Here is a 19,082-nt window from a genome sequence, read left to right as displayed (position 1 = left end):
TCTGATTCTGAAGATACTGTTACAGAAAATATTGTAGAGATGGCAAGGCAGTTAGAGCTGGAAGTGGAGACAGCAGATGTTGCTAAACTGCTGCTGTCCCATTCTGAGCCCCTCGGCAATTAAGATCTTCTTGAAGAGTAGAAAGAAGATGATGTGCGGGATGAGGTTGAGACCATCGAACAGCCTGAGGGCCTTACTTCAAAAATTCTCTTTGAAGCTTTCCGTCACCTTGATAGCGCCATGGCTCTTTTTGAAAAGCATGACAGGGACTTTGAAAGAAGTTGCAAAGTCAATGCAATCATTTCGGAGGGTTATACCTGTTACAAAGAAATCTACAGAGAAAAGAAAAGAGCTACACTTCAAACCTCCTTAGCTACTTTCCTAAAAGGTCAGCAGCAGCCAGTCAATCTTCCAGACCATCAACATCCACTGAAAGTCCACCTCGAGCATCGACATCAGCCCCAAGCCCTTCTCCTACTACAGGTAAACCCCGTTATAACGCGGTCCTTGGGGTCCACCCCGAGTCCACCGCGTTAGTAACGGGGTCGCGCAAATTTTTTTTTTAAATGGCCGCCGCGCGCCTGATCGGGAGGGAGTGAGAAGGGAAGGAAGTTAATTAAATAAAAAAAAAGTTTTAAAAAATGGCGGCGATTCATCCCTCCTCCCTCTCCCTCCCAGCCCCTTCCCTTTCCCTCCCAGCCCCCTCCCTCTCCTCCTCCCCCCCCCCCCCCCAGAGGTATGACCCCGCAGGGCAGTGCCCCTCTCTGGGTGCAGGAGGGTGGGTTACATGTCAGCCGCACGGTGTACTCACGGTCACAAGTCCGAGCTGTAGAGAGGCTGCAAAATGGAGACGGAGCCCCCAGGAGGAAAGCTGGGACCGGAGCCAAAGAACCAGATGCTGCTAGAAGCAAAGCATTCTGGGAGTGGACGGGGCTGCCTCTGTCCAGCCTCATCTGCCCCTCACACGGAGGGGGGATCCCCCATAGAGACCTGCCCCCCTCACTCCCAGCCAGGGCACAGGGGTGACCCCCATACAGAGAATCTGTGTGTCCCCCTCACTCCCAGCCAGGGCAGGACACAGTATCAGGGCAGACAACGGATTGGAGACTTTGTTACCAATTATCATATTAAATCAGAAGCCTGGCATTTGCCCTCTCCTGCCCCCCTCCCCCCATACAGAGACGTGTCCCCCTCCCCCCATACAGAGACCGCCCCCCCTCCCTCCCAGCCCCCTCCCTCTCCCTCCCAGCCCCCTCCCTCTCCTTCCCAGCCCCCTGGTTTTGCGGTGCGTGGCAACGTGTGTCTGTGTCCTCCCAGCCAGATCTGCTGCAAGAGGTGCGGGGGGGGGGGAGCCACGGGAAAACCGCGGTATAACGAGGCGCGTTATAACGGGGTTTACCTGTATTATTTCTACTTAAAGTAGTCCATCCAAATCGTCCGCAAGAAAGCGTCTTGCCATTGATGACTCGACTTAAGAAATACAGTAAAAATACTGTACAGTAGAAGATATGCCCTCCTTCATATATAATTTTTACATCATTTTCCGTTCATCCATTTCGCATCTGCCAGCACTAGTAAGAAAAATCAGCTGACATTAAAGCTTTTCTTTCAATAAAGCCTGCTGTATTTATTTTGGTACCAAATGCGTTATTTACATAAGTTATGCAGGTATATGACGTTTGCAGTACAGTACGTGCATTGTAAAGTGGAAAGAAAGGTAGTGCTTCACTTTAAATACCCCGCATTAACGTACGCAATGGGACCGGAGCATGTATGTAAAGCGAAAATGTACTTAAAGTGAAGCACTCCCTTTTTTCCACTTATCGATGCATGTACTGTACTGCAATCGTCATATACATGCATAACTGATGTAAATAACGCATTTGTAACGGGCTCTATAGTCTCCCCGCTTGCGCACAGCTTCGGTGCAGGTAGGGAGCTGGTATTGCTGTTCAGAACGTGCTGACAGGCGCATGCGCGAGCTGCCGTTTGCCTATTGGACGATCTGTCCTTACTCACGAGTGTACTTAAAGTGAGTGAAGTTAAACCGGGGTATGCCTGTACTCCTTCACTGTCATAAATGTGTTTTTTTTTTTGTTTTGTTTTTTAACAGGTTACCCCACTGTAATGCCCACCCAGCAGCAAAACTACCAGAGCATAGTCGGTGTCCAACAGCCTCAGAATCCAACTTTAGTCAGTGCGCAACATGGTAACATTGGAACTCCCATGCAGGGAGTCATGGTCCAGTACTCCACAGTCCCCTCCTATCAGGTGGCGTTATCCTTCCATTGCATCAGTGTGAAAATAGTTGTTTGCTGCCACACTAATTACCTTTTGGTAAAGTATGCTGGCTTTATTTAATAACTTTGTTTTTTGCCAGGTACCAGTTCGGCAAAGCTCCCAACCTGTGCCCCAGCAGCCGTACCACCAGCAGGTGCTGATCCCCAGCCAACCCAATCAGGGGTCCTTACCTACAGCAGGGATGCCAGTGTATTACAGTGTCATATCCCCGGGGCAACAAAATAACCTAAGGTGAATTTACATAGTAATCTGTGTAATGAGTCAAATAAAACCCATCTTCTCATTCTCCTCTCCGCCATTCTTCCCCATGTCTCTTCCATAATGGTGAACTTGCTATAATAAAATAGTAACGACAAACATAGACTGTTTTTCCTGTCTCTCTTTAAAGCTGCAGACCAAGCTATATCCTACATGTGTTTAAAAAAAAAATATATATATATATATATATATATATATATATATATAATGAAAACATCGTTTATTTGCTGAAAACGTTGTGTATTTGCTGTGCTTATTGGCAATCTGATTGGTCCGTTGGTCTGTCACTCATCCTATGGCCAATCTGATCCGTGGCCCGGGCCCGCCCCTGCATGCCTCTCATTGGCCTGCGTGGTTTGCTGACCTCACAAACCCAACTGCTACACTCCGAACAATCACTGCCTCACCGCCTGCTCTCACCTCCCCTGCGGACTAGACACCACCTTAGGTACCGTGAGCTGCCACGTGCCCCCCACCACCCCCCGCTCTCCCCCCCCCCTCCTTCACCAACACCGCCTAGTGCAGTCACCCGCCAGCACACCATACACCGTCTGGTCACACACATTCCCCCCCACACACACCCTCCGCTGCTGACACCAAAATGCCACCCCCACCCCACAAACAACTTCCACCACCCCTCACCCCTACCATACACCCTCCGGTGCCACCGCTACTTACATTCACCGCAGCTCACCTCCCCGCCGGCACTCCCCCATCACCCCCCTCACCCGCAGCTCTCACCATCACCCCCCCCTCAGCGGGGACACCGGGAGGGCCGGGCAGGGGGGGTGGAAGGAGCGCACGCCGCTTCTCCTCACCACCCTCGGGCCCCGTTCTCTCTCCCCCCTCCTCTCAGCGCCGTGAAGGGGGGGAAACGCGCAGGGGACAAGTGGGGGGGGAGAGAAACACCGCCAGGGACAGGGGGGGGAGAAGAAACAAGCACGGGGGGGACCGGTCGCCTGGGACGGGGGGGGTGGGGGGGGGGGGGGGAATCACACACCCCAACCTCACCACCACAGATTCACACGCCCCCACCCAAGATTCACCCCCCCACAAAACAATTAAGGATTCACATCCCGTGTGTGTGTGTGGAGGTGTGTGTGGAGGTGTGTATGTGTGGAGATGTGTGTGTTGTGTGGGATGTGTTGTGTGGGATGTGTTGTGTGGGATCTCTATAGGGCCCGACAAACTGGACCAAAAGCCACTCGCCCACCCAAAAAGTGCCCCTCCCATGACACTTACCTGTGGCGGGACCCGGTTGTTAGGTCCTGATGGCATCTCCCGGCCTTCGAAACACACACATATAGAAGGGCGCAAAAGAGAAAAAAAAAGAAAAGCTGCTGTCTTGTCGCCTTTAAAATCATGTTTTTCTCCTGCAGTACTATTTAAAATGGCCGCTCGGTGTCGTGTGGCGCCACGTTGCCATGGCAATGACGTCTTGTTACCATTGCCACGTGCGCCCATTTTGAATAGTGCTGCTGGAGAAAAACATGATTTTAAAGATCAAGACGGAGAAGAGCGGGGGGCACCGCCGCAGGTAAGCAGTCGACAGCGGCAACAATGCAATCGCCCCGCGCAACCGCATTTGTCGAGCCCTGTATGTGTGTGTATATCTATATCTATATATCAGTTCTGTAGTATAAGAAAATAATTGTAGCATTTAAAAAAAAAAACCCGAGCCGAATCTTTGCCGATCGATCACAGGAGAACGGATCAATTGGCAACTTAGCTAATTATCATTGCGTGTCTTGTATTGATGCACATATTAAAGGGTGGGGAGGGAGGGAACGGCAGCTTGGACGGTTGCTTTAAAACTTCTGTTACTTCGCCATATGTGGAGGGGGTTGGGGGCGGTATTGTTTTCTTTAACGACTCAACGTGTTTTTTGTATTTCGCAGTTCGTCTGTGGGATATATGCAGCCAACAGGAGCCGATCCAATGCAGTTTCCTAGAACATTGTCGCCCTGTAATTCCCAGCAGATGCCAGGCCCTCAGTGTGCAGGTAAACCACACGTGTTAAGCATGACCAAGTACTGTAACTGCCATTCTGATTGCCGCAGATGTCTTTGCATTTAAATACTACTTGCCATGCACACTTGACACCGAGAAAGTCGTCCCCACCATCGTATATACAGCTAGCCACCTCGGAGATGGACTCCGTTCAGCATGTCACTGCTGCTTGGTACTGGCAACAACTCCCTAGAGCAGGGCTGGGAAACTCAAGTCCTCAAGGGACCCCAACAGATCAAGATATCCCTGCTTCAGCACAGGTAGTGCAGGGATATCCTGACTACCTGTTGGTGGCTCTTGAGGACCTATGCTTCCCACCGCTGCTGTAATTCTTGGTCCAAGGCAGAGCAGTGCTGTATGGGTGACTGTAGTGAATAGATGAAGGAGGTGCAAAGTGGTTGGGGGGGGGGGGGTGATTTTCCAGGGGGGGGGTGATTTTCCAGGGGGGGTGGGGGGGGCAGCGGCTACAGAGGTTCCGCGCACCTCCCCCAAGGCATTTGAATATATGATGGGACCGAGCGAGGCCCCTGCAGCTTCTCCTACCTGGTCTTCAGCGATGCGCCGCCATGGTTACCCGGTGTCAAATGACGGCGTGGGTCACGTGAGGTTGCCATGACCCCACTGCGTCATTTTATGCCAGAGCCGAGCAGGAGGGGGCGCGCGGGACGGGAGGTGAGCAGGCAGGGGGGCGCAGGATCAAAACTTTGCGCACCCCTAGTGTAGATTATTCTGACATGGCAACTGTGGTCAGATTGAACACGAAGGCTTTATTTTATTCTCCTTGTTTAATCCTGTGCAGCTGTTGCAGCAGCTCCCCCTGGTGGAGGCATGGTAATGATGCAGCTCAATGTACCCAGCAACCCTCCACCTCAAACACATTCACCGCCTCAGTGGAAACCAAATAAATATTATTGTGACCACCAGAGGGCGCACAAGTCTGCGGAATACAGCACTTTGGACTCTTCTACGCAGGTATGGGCATCTGAGCAAGGCATTGTCCGTAGTGCAGGCGCGTGCGGCAGAGCGCATGAAAACGCGTCTATCGCCTGAGCGGTCTGTGGACTGGGATCGCTCGCGACAGGTTGGCAGAGGCGTGGTCGTGACGTCACCAGGCTGGTTCGCCCTCATTGGCTGAACCACTCACGTGAAGCGGCCGTTACGCAAAGAAAAAATGAAATAATTTGTCTGTTCAAATTTCTGTCACGCTTCCTCGCGCGCACTATGTCTGGCCTGTAGCTACTGTATTTTGTACGCGTTGCGCGCACTATGGCTGGCCTGTAGCTACTGTATTTTGTACGCGTTGCGCGCACTATGGCTGGCCTGTAGCTACTGTATTTTGTACGCGTCGCGCGCACTATGGCTGGCCTGTAGCTACTGTATTTTGTACGCGTCGCGCGCACTATGGCTGGCCTGTAGCTACTGTATTTTGTACGCGTCGCGCGCACTATGGCCGGCCTGTAGCTACTGTATTTTGTACGCGTCGCGCGCACTATGGCCGGCCTGATGGTGCTGCTGTGTTTTTGTTTTGTGCAAAGCGTGGGAAAGCGGCATGAATAAAAGCGGTAGGAGAAATGAAGATGCAATTGTATGAATGGGGGAAACACGTCAGCCTGTAATGCTTAGTGTGTTAGAGGGGGGGGGAAGCATTTCTTTCAACAAACGCCATTACCGTTCCCTGCTTTTCAAAAAAAATAAAAATTAAAAAATATTATTTTTGCTTCACTTATAAATATATTCTGTAAAACATAATTGGAGTATGCTGTGACATTTTTGGCGGAAATATAGCAAATATTAAATATAGGTAATAATAAATGTATACACGCGTGCTCTTTTATTTATTTATTTTTTTAAACCATATTGTGTAGAAATAGAATACGGTTATGCTTAAATAAATACTGGTGAAATTTGGATGACAAAATAGATGGTCAACATAAGTAAATTTGTATGTGAAACAGATTTTTTTTTTTAAGTTGTTATTATTATTATTATTAGTGATCTTTATTTCCTGATTCTTTACAGCAAAGTCCACATCTGAGCAGTCCTGTAACTTCGCCTGTTCAGTCACCTGTTCCTGTTCAGTTAACCAACATCAAAAACATCCACCCTGGCTTAACCTCTCTTCCTATAGTTCCACAGTTTTCAAGACCATTTGCTCCTGGACAAGGTATGAAATGCTATATAATTATTTTTTTATGTGCTTTTAACCAGGCTGTATTGGAAATAAGATTTCATTATTCTTGCATTGATCACTACATGACTGCAACCACATACTGCAGATTGTTTCAGTTATTACTCTTGCAGTTGAACTTACAGAAAAAAAAGATATACATTGCATTATGCCAAGGAATGTGTTTTCTTTGCCCCACATAATACACTGGTGAATGCCTACATTTTACTTTGAAAAGTAGCATTTGTTAAATCTGGGGGGGGAGGGAGATTTTTGTAGGGGGGGCGCGGTGGTTGTAGAGACCCCGTGCTCTTCCACCACGGCATTTAAATTAAATGCCGGTGGATCGTGTGAGGCCTCTGCAACCTATTACTTACCGAGATTCAGGCGGCTGCTGACTCGTCTCCATGGCAACGTGGGGTCACGTGACGTGATGTCACATGATCCTGCGGCGTCATTTGATACCGGGAACTGAGGTAAGGGGGGCGCGAGCACCGGGGACAGTAGGCAGGGGGGGCGCAGCTGCAAAAGTTTGCACACCCCTGTGTTAAATCATCTTCTGTAAAGGAGTTAAAAAAAAAAAAAATAGATCATTAATAGTTCATATTATATGTGTAGATGTGATTTTTGCTACTTTTATCTGATTCCTGTTCTTTTGTTTTCCTTTGCAGGTGATACAAGATATCCGTTACTTGGTCAGCCATTACAATACAATCCTCCCCATGTACTGCACGGACACATAACAAGCCACCAGGTTTATAACCCAGTGTTCTCAAATATACATTTCATTTATAGGGCTTGGCTAAATGTTTAGTTCTAAATCTATAAGCACCTGGATACAGCTCATTTGGTAGTTGGACAAGAAAAAATCCACTTAATATTTATAGACCAACTGCAGTCTAATAATTATGACGAACAAAATCCTTTGTTTTTGAGGTTCAGAAGAATCGGCGATTCAGAAATGCGTTTATGGGATGCTACCGCGGCAGAAATAAAATCTTCTAGGTTTTTTTTTTTGTTTTTTTTTTTTCTAAGAGCTCTCTGGTTGTTCAGAGCTACACATGCAACCACCTTTTTGTTTCTCAAAGGTGCTGTGTGCCAGGGCCCTGACGAGGAGGTTAACTTGCCCAGGTTCACAGTGTCATTGTTAAAGTCTGCTCTCTTGGTTCGGTAACTTATTCAGAATATTTCTAGATGTTCTCTGCCTTGCAAAGGCTTGCATTTAATAAATGCTTCTGGTTCTTATAGGGTCAGTCTGGACACAGGCATGGAAATAGAGGGAAAAAAAACACACGAAAAGCTTCTTCAACAGATCTTTGTGCAGGCGAGCCGGGTACAGGTTTTGTAAAATATTTCTAATGTCAATGTGTTGTCCCCTCTGGCTGTTAAAGGGTTACAAGGGAAGTCCCACAGAACAGGTCAAACCATTATTATTATTTTTTCTTAACTTGGTGTAATCCTTAGAAAGATTGTCTCCCTTAAATTAATCATTGTGCTTATTTGTATCGTGTTTAAAACAATGACAATAAAAAGTTTCCCTTTTCTCCGGCTCTGTTGAATTTTGAGCATATCTGATTCTTATATGTATTGATTTGGACGACAATATGACTATACAAACCATAAAACACAAATAATTCAACTAGTTTTAAGGACTGACGCTCTTATCACCAAAAGACATCAGATAGATGCTGCTTTTATTTATTTATTTATTTATTTTATATGTAGGTCAGTCAGCTACATTTACCCTATTCAAATCCTGCTGTTTTCAGGAGGGATTGACCCTTTAGGCCAGTTCACGTGATCAATCCGGTTATCTATTGCTCACATATTACTTCTGAGTAACTGAGTGATTGTAAATCTTTATAAGAAATTATATTGCGTGCAATGAAACACTGACTTGGTATGTGATGTCTCTACCAGTCACCGTTGGATTGTTTTATGGCTTATTCCACTGTAGTGAATATCAATTGTAAACGATATACTAAATAACTTATTCTAATTCTATTGTTGACAAGTAACCAGATATTTAATGATTTAAAGGCACAGTACATGTGCACATGTGCCCTATTTCATCGTACTCATTTGGAATCCTATTATAGGTAGGGTACCACCTAGTTTCCACACATGCAGCGTCCCACATTGCTTACTCTGCTTCTGAAAACTGCTTGCATGGAAGTGTGCAGTGAGGAACCCTTCACCTACAGTATGACTTGCATTGTTAAATTGCCGCGCACATAAAAGAATACCTTATTACCCCCTCCTTCACTAAACTGCGCCAGCGAAGAGTCAAGTGACAGCTAGGAAAAAGTGGTCTGGCACCACATTACAGGTCCTGGAACGTGGGCTGTGTGGTATAAACAAAGAATTGCTGATATATTTTTGTTTTCATATTTCAGTCATTGGAAAAGTCCTCGAAATCACCGAACTGCCCGACGGAATAAGTCGCACAGACGCTGAAATGCTTTTCGGGGAACTCTTTAAAGTTGGCGCGAAGATTCGGTGGCTTCAGGACTCGCACTCCCACCAGACTCCACACCTACGTCACCCACACTATTGTGGCAGCGGGGACAACCACACGTGTAATGAACACCACTCCAACCCCTCCACGGACTTGGCTTCTACCTATACCATTGTAGCTACCTTTCCTACGGTATCAGCAGCTCAAAGTGCACTGAAGAAACAAAATAACTTATTTAACAAGTTTAGACTTAGAACAAGCAGGAAGCACTACGATTTTCATATTCTGGAAAGGGCTAGCTCCCAGTAGAAGATAGTGCATCGTTGGATGGGTCAGCCTTCCTAACTTCCAATACCTGTCTCCATTTTTTTATTGTTTGGCCTAATTTTGGAAGGGGGTCTGTCCGATACACCGAGGCGCCAGGGAATGTCTCATATCACGTTCTATTCATTGAAGAACAGCCCAGTGACCCAGCAGTGGATGCATTTGAAGAATACAAATCGCAGCGACACGACACCAGAGCAACATTTTGGGGGGAGAATGTGGTCACAAATTCCCTTTTTATAGTCTTGTTTGTTTTATATTTATATTTCTGTATCGGACCCAAAGTTCGCTTGTACAGAAAGAAATGTTGTTCATAATGAATGCCCATGTTGAGAAATCTGTGTTTTTTACCTTTTTTTCCGAGCTAGCACATTGCCATCCATTTTAATATAGGAGGGTGGGGACATTATTGCTGCACTTCTTGAATAATAGACCTATTACTGTTTTAAAGAGAGGGATAGTCCTGTTCCCCTGGCTCCTTTTGGGGGGAGAGATTAATAAATAACTACTGATACCCTTCCCAGTGTCCTTCATTCGTAACATACATTAAGGCTACCTGAAAGTTAATTGTAAATAAATTATGTTTCTCACAAATTCATTTTAAATGGCTTATTTTATCATCTGCAGTTGTAGGGGAAAGGATTATTTCTAAATGTAAAAGGGAAGGCAAGAGTGTTTTTGCTGGAAACAAATGTACCTTTATAATTAATCCAAATTCTGTTGCACCAAACTAAAGTAAAAAAAAAAGAAATATATATATATACATGTATCCCTTTGCATTTCCAATATGAATATTAGCCTCTTTACTGCTGTAGTAGCCTCTTACCTAGCATGGCAGGCTTCTTGAGCAGCAAAGTTGGTGAAATGTTTCAAATAATTAGTGCAGGGAACATCTTTAGTGGTTAACTTAATTATTTTTTTTTTGGCGTGTTTTGCTAGGAATCACTGGACATCGAAGATTCATTGCACATATGAACAAACTTTATTTTTCATTATTTTATTTTATTTTTTCGATTTTTCTGTGTAATTTGCAAGGCTGTACGATGTGTGCTGACGCAAGCCTTTTTCGGTTAAAAAAATAAATAAATGTTTACAGATATAAAATGTTTGTTGTGTCTTTTTTTTAATATCGAGCATAACTGCCTTAAATATGTTTTCTTTTTTTTTAATGGTATTTTCAACGGTGGGTTGACAACACAGAATCAAAGAGAACTTATGGTGGTAAAGCTGAGGGAGCAAGGTAGCAATACAGAAATTAGTACTTGACAATAGGGGGCCGAGCATTTAATACATTTGTGGGTGAGTACTATGGTTCAGTAGAAAAGCAGAGGCCGTCGTACCAGACAAAAACAAAAGGTTTTAGGTTTAAAACTAAACTGACTTCACATGTTGGAAATTATTTAAGGAAGGGGTTCTCGACTCCAGTCCTCAAACCCTCCCCTCTCAGCCAGTCAGGTTTTAAGGATATCCCTGATTGAGCCACCTGTGCTGAAGCATGCACTGATTTGCACCACCTGTGCTAAAACCAGGTAGCCTGACTGTTGGGGGGGCTTGAGGACTGATGTTGAGAACCCCTGATTTCAGGGATTCTTTGGCAGGGAGGGTTGGGGTGGGGGGGGGGTGTTTGAGTACAGGAGCAGTGGGAAAAACTAAAATACACAATACTAAAAGCAAATGGAGTACAAAGGAAAGAAAGCTAACATGGTTCTCAAAAGGCTGCGGCAGGCACTAGTGTAACAGATGGCTTTTAAGAAATATAAGCAGAGGAAGCAGGACAAAAGTCTCAGGCCAGGCAGGAGGAGAATAAGCAAATAATCAGATGTGCCATGGCCCAAGCAGAAGAGAAAATAGCTCTGAGAATGGGACAACTTTTTTTTTTTTTAGGTGATTGAAAGAAAAGGAGGAATAGTAAATCTAAAAGACTGAACCGTCTGGTTGAGGGCGACTAAGGTATAGCATACCACCTTAATTATTTTTGCTCAGTTTGGTGCAGGGGAGGAACCACAGTTGGATAACAGGAGTAAAAATGGAAAGGAGGTTCACAAAAATGTACAGAGGGGAAATCCTACTGGAACTTTCAAAACTGAAAGTGAAAAAGTCAAAGGGACCAGAAGGGATACATCCAAGCATATAAAAAAAAAAATCTTGGGCTGTGCAGGCAACGGCATTGACAGAATTATTAAATCGGTCATTAACAGGTGTTCCAGATGAGCAGAGAAGATTAAGTGTAGCCCCAGTTCATATAAGTGTAAGAAAGGAAGAGGCAGGTAACTACAAGCCTGTGAGCTCGACAAGACATCAGTAGGGGGAAATTTAATGGAAATATTGCTGTAAGATAAGTAACAATTCTAAAGTCCAGAAACGTACAAACCAGCATCGATTTACTGGAAGGAGATCGTCAAACGCACTTAATGTTTTTTTTTCTATTGGCAATTTATGGTATTCAATTGAGTGGAGCAATGGATGTAGTTTACCCAGTTGTGGTAAAGAGAGGACATTCAGAGGAGGGGAAGGTAACTAGTGGGGTCAGTTCTCTTTAATATGAATACTTTGTGAGGTGTGCTACTTCCTTACTATCGAAGCGCAACCTGTGAGAACCCCTATAGCACCACCCCCTTCCAACAGTGCTTACCATTTTGTATTTGTCCCAGTGTCTTAAGAAGAGATTACACAGGCGCTCCTAACATTAAAGCTATGCAGTCAATGTGGACCTGACCTGCAATCAAAGTTCCTATGACTCTGTACCCCAGTCAGTTATACCGCCTGCCTCCCTAATCAACTTTATTTTGTCTTCAGGCCATATCCAACAGACCTGGAAAACCACCAGAGTTATCCCAGTCTTTAAAAGTGGGGACAAAAACATTGTCCCCAACTACAGATAAATGTCTCTTTTTCCCAATTCTATTTAAAGTCATGGAAAAAAGTGAAAATTCCCAATTAGGCAATATCTACACCAAGACAAATTTCCTTAACCACCTCCAAATCTGGCTTTTGCCCAAACCACTCTACAGTAACTATCCTCTTAAGTTTTCAATGAGATCCAGTGTGGAATATAACTGGGACATCTTAACTGGTGCAATATTACTAGATTTTGCAAAGGATTTTGAAACTGTTGATCATGTTATCTTGTTGAACAAGATTCAGTGCTCTGGAATAGTGGAACATACTTCAAACTGGTTTCACGCCTATCTGTTGGATAGGTCCCAATATGTGTCTCTTGGGCTCAACACCTTGGATGTCACTTGTGGGTTCCCACAAGGCTGTTCTGGGACTCCTACCCTTTTTAGTCTTAATGATCTGCCTACAGCTTGTAAGGCATATTCAATGTACATGTATGCAGATGAGACACAATCTTGTATGCACACAGCCCTAGCCTCTTTGACCTTGGACATGTACTTCAATCGTGGATTTCCCAAAACAAACTCTTTAAACACTGACACAACTAACTATGGTGTTTGTGACTAAGGGTACATTTCTAAAAAGCTACTTACGACCGAGCTACAACTGATCAGAACCAACACCTGTCACTAGTTTTAAATATCTGGGCATATGGTTTGACTCCCATTTTACATTTGGGTTGTATATTGATACTGACATTGGAGACCTATGCCAAACTAGGTGTACTTTATAGGAATAAATCCTCTCTAAGCCTGCTGGTCAGAAAGCATATCATACAACAAATGCTAATGCCAATTATAAGCTATGGGGGACATAGTATATGGTACAGCACCCCAAATGCAACTTGCCAAATTAGATGCCCTCTACAGCTCAATATGCTGCTTTGTCCTATAACTACATCACACACAGCGAAATGCTCAAATAATTAGATTGGCTATCCCTTGAGTCCAGGTGCCAAGTACATTTTACCTGTCTTACCTTCAAATAGTTTCTGAGCAAGCTACCCACCTCTACCACACGCAGTAGCTATCACCTGACATCTGGCTCCAAAAGACTGTTCACTGTCCCAAGGTTCAACAAGGAATCTGGCGGCTCCTCCTGCTACTGTGCACCTCATAACTGGAACAATCTACCAGAGACTCTAAAAACCGCCTCCAGTCTTAAGTTCTTTCAAAACTTCAGCTGCCTCACGATTAAACTAGTCTGTAACTGTTACATACGCCTATAACATATTATCTCTAACTGTCCATGAAATCTCTATAAATTGAATGTATAACTTCTGTTCATTTAATGTAACCATGTATTTGTCATCATAACTCTGTGCCCAGGACCTACTTGAAAATGAGAGGCAACTCTCAATGTATCACTTCCTGGTAACACATTTTAGAAATAAATATCTTTATTAGGAACATTACAAATGGTCTGGAGGGGAATTTTTCCTTTTTGCATGTGACACAGGTCTGCAATAGAGTTAACGCTGGGGGTTTATTAAAATGATGTTTGGTTTAGGTTGATTAGAGGAATGGTTAAGAGTGTGGCAACTACAATTTAATACCCAAAAGTGCAAAATAATGCACTAGGGTAACAAATATCCATGGGCAGAAAACATGATTAATGGCACTGTCCACTACTATAGAGGAAAAGTAACCTGGTGGTTATTATTTCAGCAGATTTAAAGGCCATGTGGAAAGCCACACGCATTCCCAGCTAGCTCCTACACCCACCACATCATGAATATATATTTATGTCAAAAGGAGTGCTACTGAGCGTCACAAATGTATACAACAAAAGACAGGGGTGCCCAATGCTACATCCAATTGACAAAACATATATATGGTAATAAGTATAAAGTTTAAATACTTCAATAATAATTACTTGGTTATTTAGTTAAACCCTTTGGCCAAAGTGTCATAAGCCTGCATACCACATCAAGGTAAACCAAAATGAATGCAGGTCCTACTCTACACTGTGAACGCTTTCCTTTACCTCTGTATGAGAGGAAAGAACCAGAGTCGATCCTGTTCTTGCAGCAAAATGAAAAGACCTCCCAAGTTAAAAAGGTGAGGAGTGAGCTCTGGGGGGTGGTGCCACCTACCTCCATACAACTGTTGCCAGTCAGAAAATTATTAACACACACATTCCCAGCTAGCTCAAACTCCTACACCCACCACATCATGAATATATATTTATGTCAAAAAGAGTGCTACTGAGCGTGGCAAATGTATATGTAACACCTTTCCCCCCCCCCCAATCGCAGATGGGGACCATGTGGGGAAATCTACACTTGTGTTACCGGGTGTGGTGCATCACCTGATAGGCTCACAGAAGGCCTGAACCTCCGCCACTGGGAGCCTGGGGTTACCTGATCCGTCGTCGAACACAGCGCCTCCACCTGTAAGGGTTCCCACCTGAGTGGGATGGTCCTCTTACAGGAACCACAATAATAAAACACGCACACAGTGTATGCTAATAACTGTTTACTATTGTAACTACTAATAATAACTCCGGTACCTGTACCACACAGAATAATGCGTATACACACACACATGGACGTGCACCGTGTGCACACATCAACATAGGTATTTCCCAAAGTACCTTATGTCCAAACCCCACCCACGTGTGTTGGACATAGCGCTATCCCTGGACGTGTTGGTGCACTCTTTATAGATACCTGCCCGGGCTCCAGCCACGGGTGCCGCTATACACTGAAGTGGATCCGCCTGATCCAACATGATGTCCTCCTACGCGTGGGGTGACTTCCAGCGTGGATAATATCACCGCAGCTCCGCACCGTCTGTACTTTGACGGGGATCCGTCTGCAACCGGCTGGCCGTAGTCACTGCTTGGCGGGGCCTCCGAGAAGATAGTCTCTATATAACTCTGGGGGGGTCTGAGCCCAGACCCAGTAATCAGGATGCGCACTACTGAGTGGCTTCTAACTTAACCAAATAGCAGAACTCCTCAAGTAGGGCCGGTCCCTGAAGCAACCACAAACTGGGGCTATGGTAACTTATCTGGGGCCTCTGGGGGTAACTAGGCGTAGTGCCAGGGGCTACTGCTCCCTGCACACACACCCTAACGCTCCCAGCTCCAACTGACACTCTTTTTAAAAACTGTCTAAACTGTCATCTCTCACAGCTTCACTGGTTGCCTAGCAACATGTAACTCTCAACAGCCTCTCTTAACTCTCCCTATTCAAAACTGCCAGCGCAGGCTCCCTTGCACTGAAAAGGCCTTAATTGCAAATGCAGCCGCCCTATAGAATAAGCCACAGCATGTGACAATCCCCTGAGGGATACCGGGGCTATACATACAACAAAAGATAGGGGTGCCCAATGCTACATCCAATTGACAAAACATATATGTAATAAGTATAAAGTTTGTGGAAAGCCAGTAGGATGTAGGGAGAGGTATTAGCTGCAGAGAGAGGTACTGATTGTCACGGGAGACCAGTACTTTAACACCAAAACCACCGGGATCACTAGCACCAGACAGGACAAAGTTGTAGAATAAAATGGAGTTTATTCTGGCACGCCAGCAGACAAACAAAGATGTACAAAACATGACACAATACCAACTGGGGGCCTGGGGAGTAGACTCTAGCCTCGCTAGGTGCAGGGGCCTGCTTCAAGAAGGCTTGCCCTGTCCGCTTCTCGTCCAAGATCTCAGAGTGCTGATCACACACAGCAGCCCCTCTGAGATCTCTCCAGCTGGTCACTGTAAAGATCAAACTCCTTCACAGAATGTCTCTCAGTCTCTCTGTCTCTCAAATGGTCCTCTGAGGGTAAATCTCCACAATCCTTCTCAGAGTGTCTCTGTCTGTTAGCCTCTCTTGCTCTCAGAGACTCTCTTAAGGTAGAACTGATTCTCTGAACAGCAGCACCCCTTATATATCCCTCTGTGGCTATAATTTACATGGGAGGGGGCTGCTGGACATTGATTAAGTTTGGGCCACAAAAGCCAGAGGGTATGAAGAACCCATCCCTGATTAAATTAGAGTATGTGCAATACAATGCTCTTACTCCCAGATCTGATCAGCAGCCTTTCACCTTCCCCCAGGAGTCCCGACACCTAGCTGTCCCTAATCCTATCAATTCTATAGAAAGCTTCAACTATAGGGATTGCATTCTCCATAGAAATGATAGTAAGAATGGAATATCTTATTTGCTTTCTGGCAGGGCTGACACTCAAAGCACATTTACAGAAGAATGTTGATTCACTAAACTGTGGGATGGCATTTACAACAAATACAGACTTTGAAATACATTCTTACAGACATATAAATACATTTACACATTGCCTGTTCGTCCCCAGATGTTAAATACATTTGGCCAAAGTAAGACTTACAAAGAAGTTGAAATCCAAAGATTCCTGCGGTGCACAGCAGAATAGGGTAGAGGACCAGCAAGGTGTAGTTTAAAATATCCTTTATTGAAACAGCATGGTACAGGGGACACACACTCTGACGCGTTTCGGACTGGTATAGTCCTTAGTCATAGAGCTGATCCGCGCCATTCATCCCCACTGATTTAAAGGGCTAAGCCCGCCCCCCTACGTCATCGCGCTCCCCGTTTTTGGCGCGAAAATCGCCGATGTATAATCTAATTGGCTGGGACTCCCAGCAAGTATAATTGCTAACTGCCGTATATATGTTTGAAGGGGAGTGATGTACATCCCCCTGCGTCATCGCGCTACTCATTTTGGCGCGAAAATCGCCAGACTATAGCCTCATTGGCTGAAGCTCCCAGCCAATAGGCACGCTAGCTGCCGTTGGTATGTGTGAGGATAAGGGGAGTGACGCGCATCTAACTTCAGCGCCCTGACCCCTCTACCGACACGTAGCGCGTCGTTGCTAAGTAACGAGTGTAAATAATAACAAAGAGTCCTCAATATATGGCTATGTAGTGCTAACAGGGATCCCCTCCTTCCTTTCCTCGCCTCCCTGGGTTCCCTGTTAGCACTACATAGCCATATATTGAGGACTCTTTGTTATTATTTACACTCGTTACTTAGCAACGACGCGCTACGTGTCGGTAGAGGGGTCAGGGCGCTGAAGTTAGATGCGCGTCACTCCCCTTATCCTCACACATACCAACGGCAGCTAGCGTGCCTATTGGCTGGGAGCTTCAGCCAATGAGGCTATAGTCTGGCGATTTTCGCGCCAAAATGAGTAGCGCGATGACGCAGGGGGATGTACATCACTCCCCTTCAAACATATATACAGCAGTTAGCAATTATACTTGCTGGGAGTCCCAGCCAATTAGATTATACATCGGCGATTTTCGCGCCAAAAACGGGGAGCGCGATGACGTAGGGGGGCGGGCTTAGCCCTTTAAATCAGTGGGGATGAATGGCGCGGATCAGCTCTATGACTAAGGACTATACCAGTCCGAAACGCGTCAGAGTGTGTGTCCCCTGTACCATGCTGTTTCAATAAAGGATATTTTAAACTACACCTTGCTGGTCCTCTACCCTATTCTGCTGTGCACCGCAGGAATCTTTGGATTTCAACTTCTATGTGAATATTGAGCGTGCTGCACGCTGTATTGGAACAAGCCTGCTGTGAGTATATTTCTCCCTCACAGGGATATTGGATGACCTGGAATAGTGCTGCAGCATAAGGGTTTGGTATGGCCGAGTTCCATACAACAATGGTATGTTAATCTTTATTTTATTATGACACATGGACTACTGCCATTACACTGAGTGTCCTCTTTTGCTGCATTAATATAGCACTGGGTCTCATTACTCTACCTGCTGGCTGATACAGTTTCCTGTCACCATGATATGTGGACTCATACTTATTATTGTCTAAAGGTTCAGATTTGGATTGAGCACTGTGATTGGGACCTATGCCCCAAACCACCGTGTAAGACTTACAAAGGTGGCCAAGTTACATAGATTTAGGGGTAGCTAGCTGGGCTTCATAAGGGCTGGGACCCGCTGCGCCCGGTGGCGCGGGCGGCCGCGTGAGCACTACTCGCCATTGCCTTGTAGCCTCACACTCCGGTCCCAGTCCCTCCTCACTGCCAACTGACTACGTACTGTGACACGTCAGCCAGCAGGGGATACCAGAGAATTGTGTTCCCGTGCGGCGACGCGTTACATGGTACGCGAGTCAGCCAATGGGGAGGAGGGGAGGGAAGGAGCTAGATGGGAGGCGCCTTGGGCGGGGAGCAGGGAAGGAGCTGCAGGTTAAAGTGTGTGTGTGTGTGTATATGTATGTATGTGTGTGTATATGTGTGTGTGTGTATGTATGTGTATATGTGTGTGTGTGGGGGGGTGGACGGCACCACGATCAGATCCCGCCCCCCTCCCTCCCACTCCCGCCCCCCTCCCTCCCACTCCCGCCCCCCTCCCTACCACTCCCGCCCCCCTCCCTACCACTCCAGCCCCGGCTCCCGGCTCCCTACAGACCGCATATCGCGGTCTGTGTCTGTCAGCGTCCCGCCTGTCTGCAGTGCGGGCGCGCTGACTGAGGGAGCGGGGCCTTAGCCTTAGAGTTGTGTGATGCCAGCAACCCCTACCGTCACACTGATGCTACTTTGTAGATCGTTGCTCAGACCTCACCTAGAGTTCTGTGCAAAGTTCTGGAGACCAGATCTCCGGAAGGATGTAAAGGAATTGGAGATTGTGCTGTGGAAAACATAAATAAGAAACACAGTC

General features: G+C 45.9%; 1 protein-coding gene across 13 annotated transcripts in view; it reads left to right on the top strand.

Moving 5' to 3' along the window:
• The window catches only part of R3HDM1 (R3H domain containing 1), a 95,853-nt gene extending 85,231 nt beyond the window's left edge, over positions 1 to 10,622 (top strand). For 10 of the 13 annotated variants that reach the window (XM_075609515.1, XM_075609513.1, XM_075609512.1 and 7 more), the window contains 8 exons: positions 2,114 to 2,271; positions 2,381 to 2,532; positions 4,458 to 4,561; positions 5,369 to 5,541; positions 6,589 to 6,733; positions 7,408 to 7,490; positions 7,985 to 8,069; positions 9,133 to 10,622. In XM_075609515.1, the coding sequence (XP_075465630.1) occupies positions 2,114 to 2,271; positions 2,381 to 2,532; positions 4,458 to 4,561; positions 5,369 to 5,541; positions 6,589 to 6,733; positions 7,408 to 7,490; positions 7,985 to 8,069; positions 9,133 to 9,503 (1,271 nt within the window). In that variant the 3' untranslated portion in view covers positions 9,504 to 10,622. Of the gene's footprint in view, positions 1 to 2,113; positions 2,272 to 2,380; positions 2,533 to 4,457; positions 4,562 to 5,368; positions 5,542 to 6,588; positions 6,734 to 7,407; positions 7,491 to 7,984; positions 8,280 to 9,132 lie in introns of those variants that run through there. The other 3 variants (XR_012802722.1, XM_075609521.1, XM_075609522.1) reach the window with 3 other exon arrangements.
• The last annotated feature ends 8,460 nt before the right edge of the window (positions 10,623 to 19,082 follow it).

The sequence above is a fragment of the Ascaphus truei genome, chromosome 7 (assembly GCF_040206685.1).
Source record: "Ascaphus truei isolate aAscTru1 chromosome 7, aAscTru1.hap1, whole genome shotgun sequence".
In the NCBI taxonomy this organism is placed as follows: domain Eukaryota; kingdom Metazoa; phylum Chordata; class Amphibia; order Anura; family Ascaphidae; genus Ascaphus; species Ascaphus truei.
This window is presented reverse-complemented; position numbering and strand designations above follow the sequence as displayed.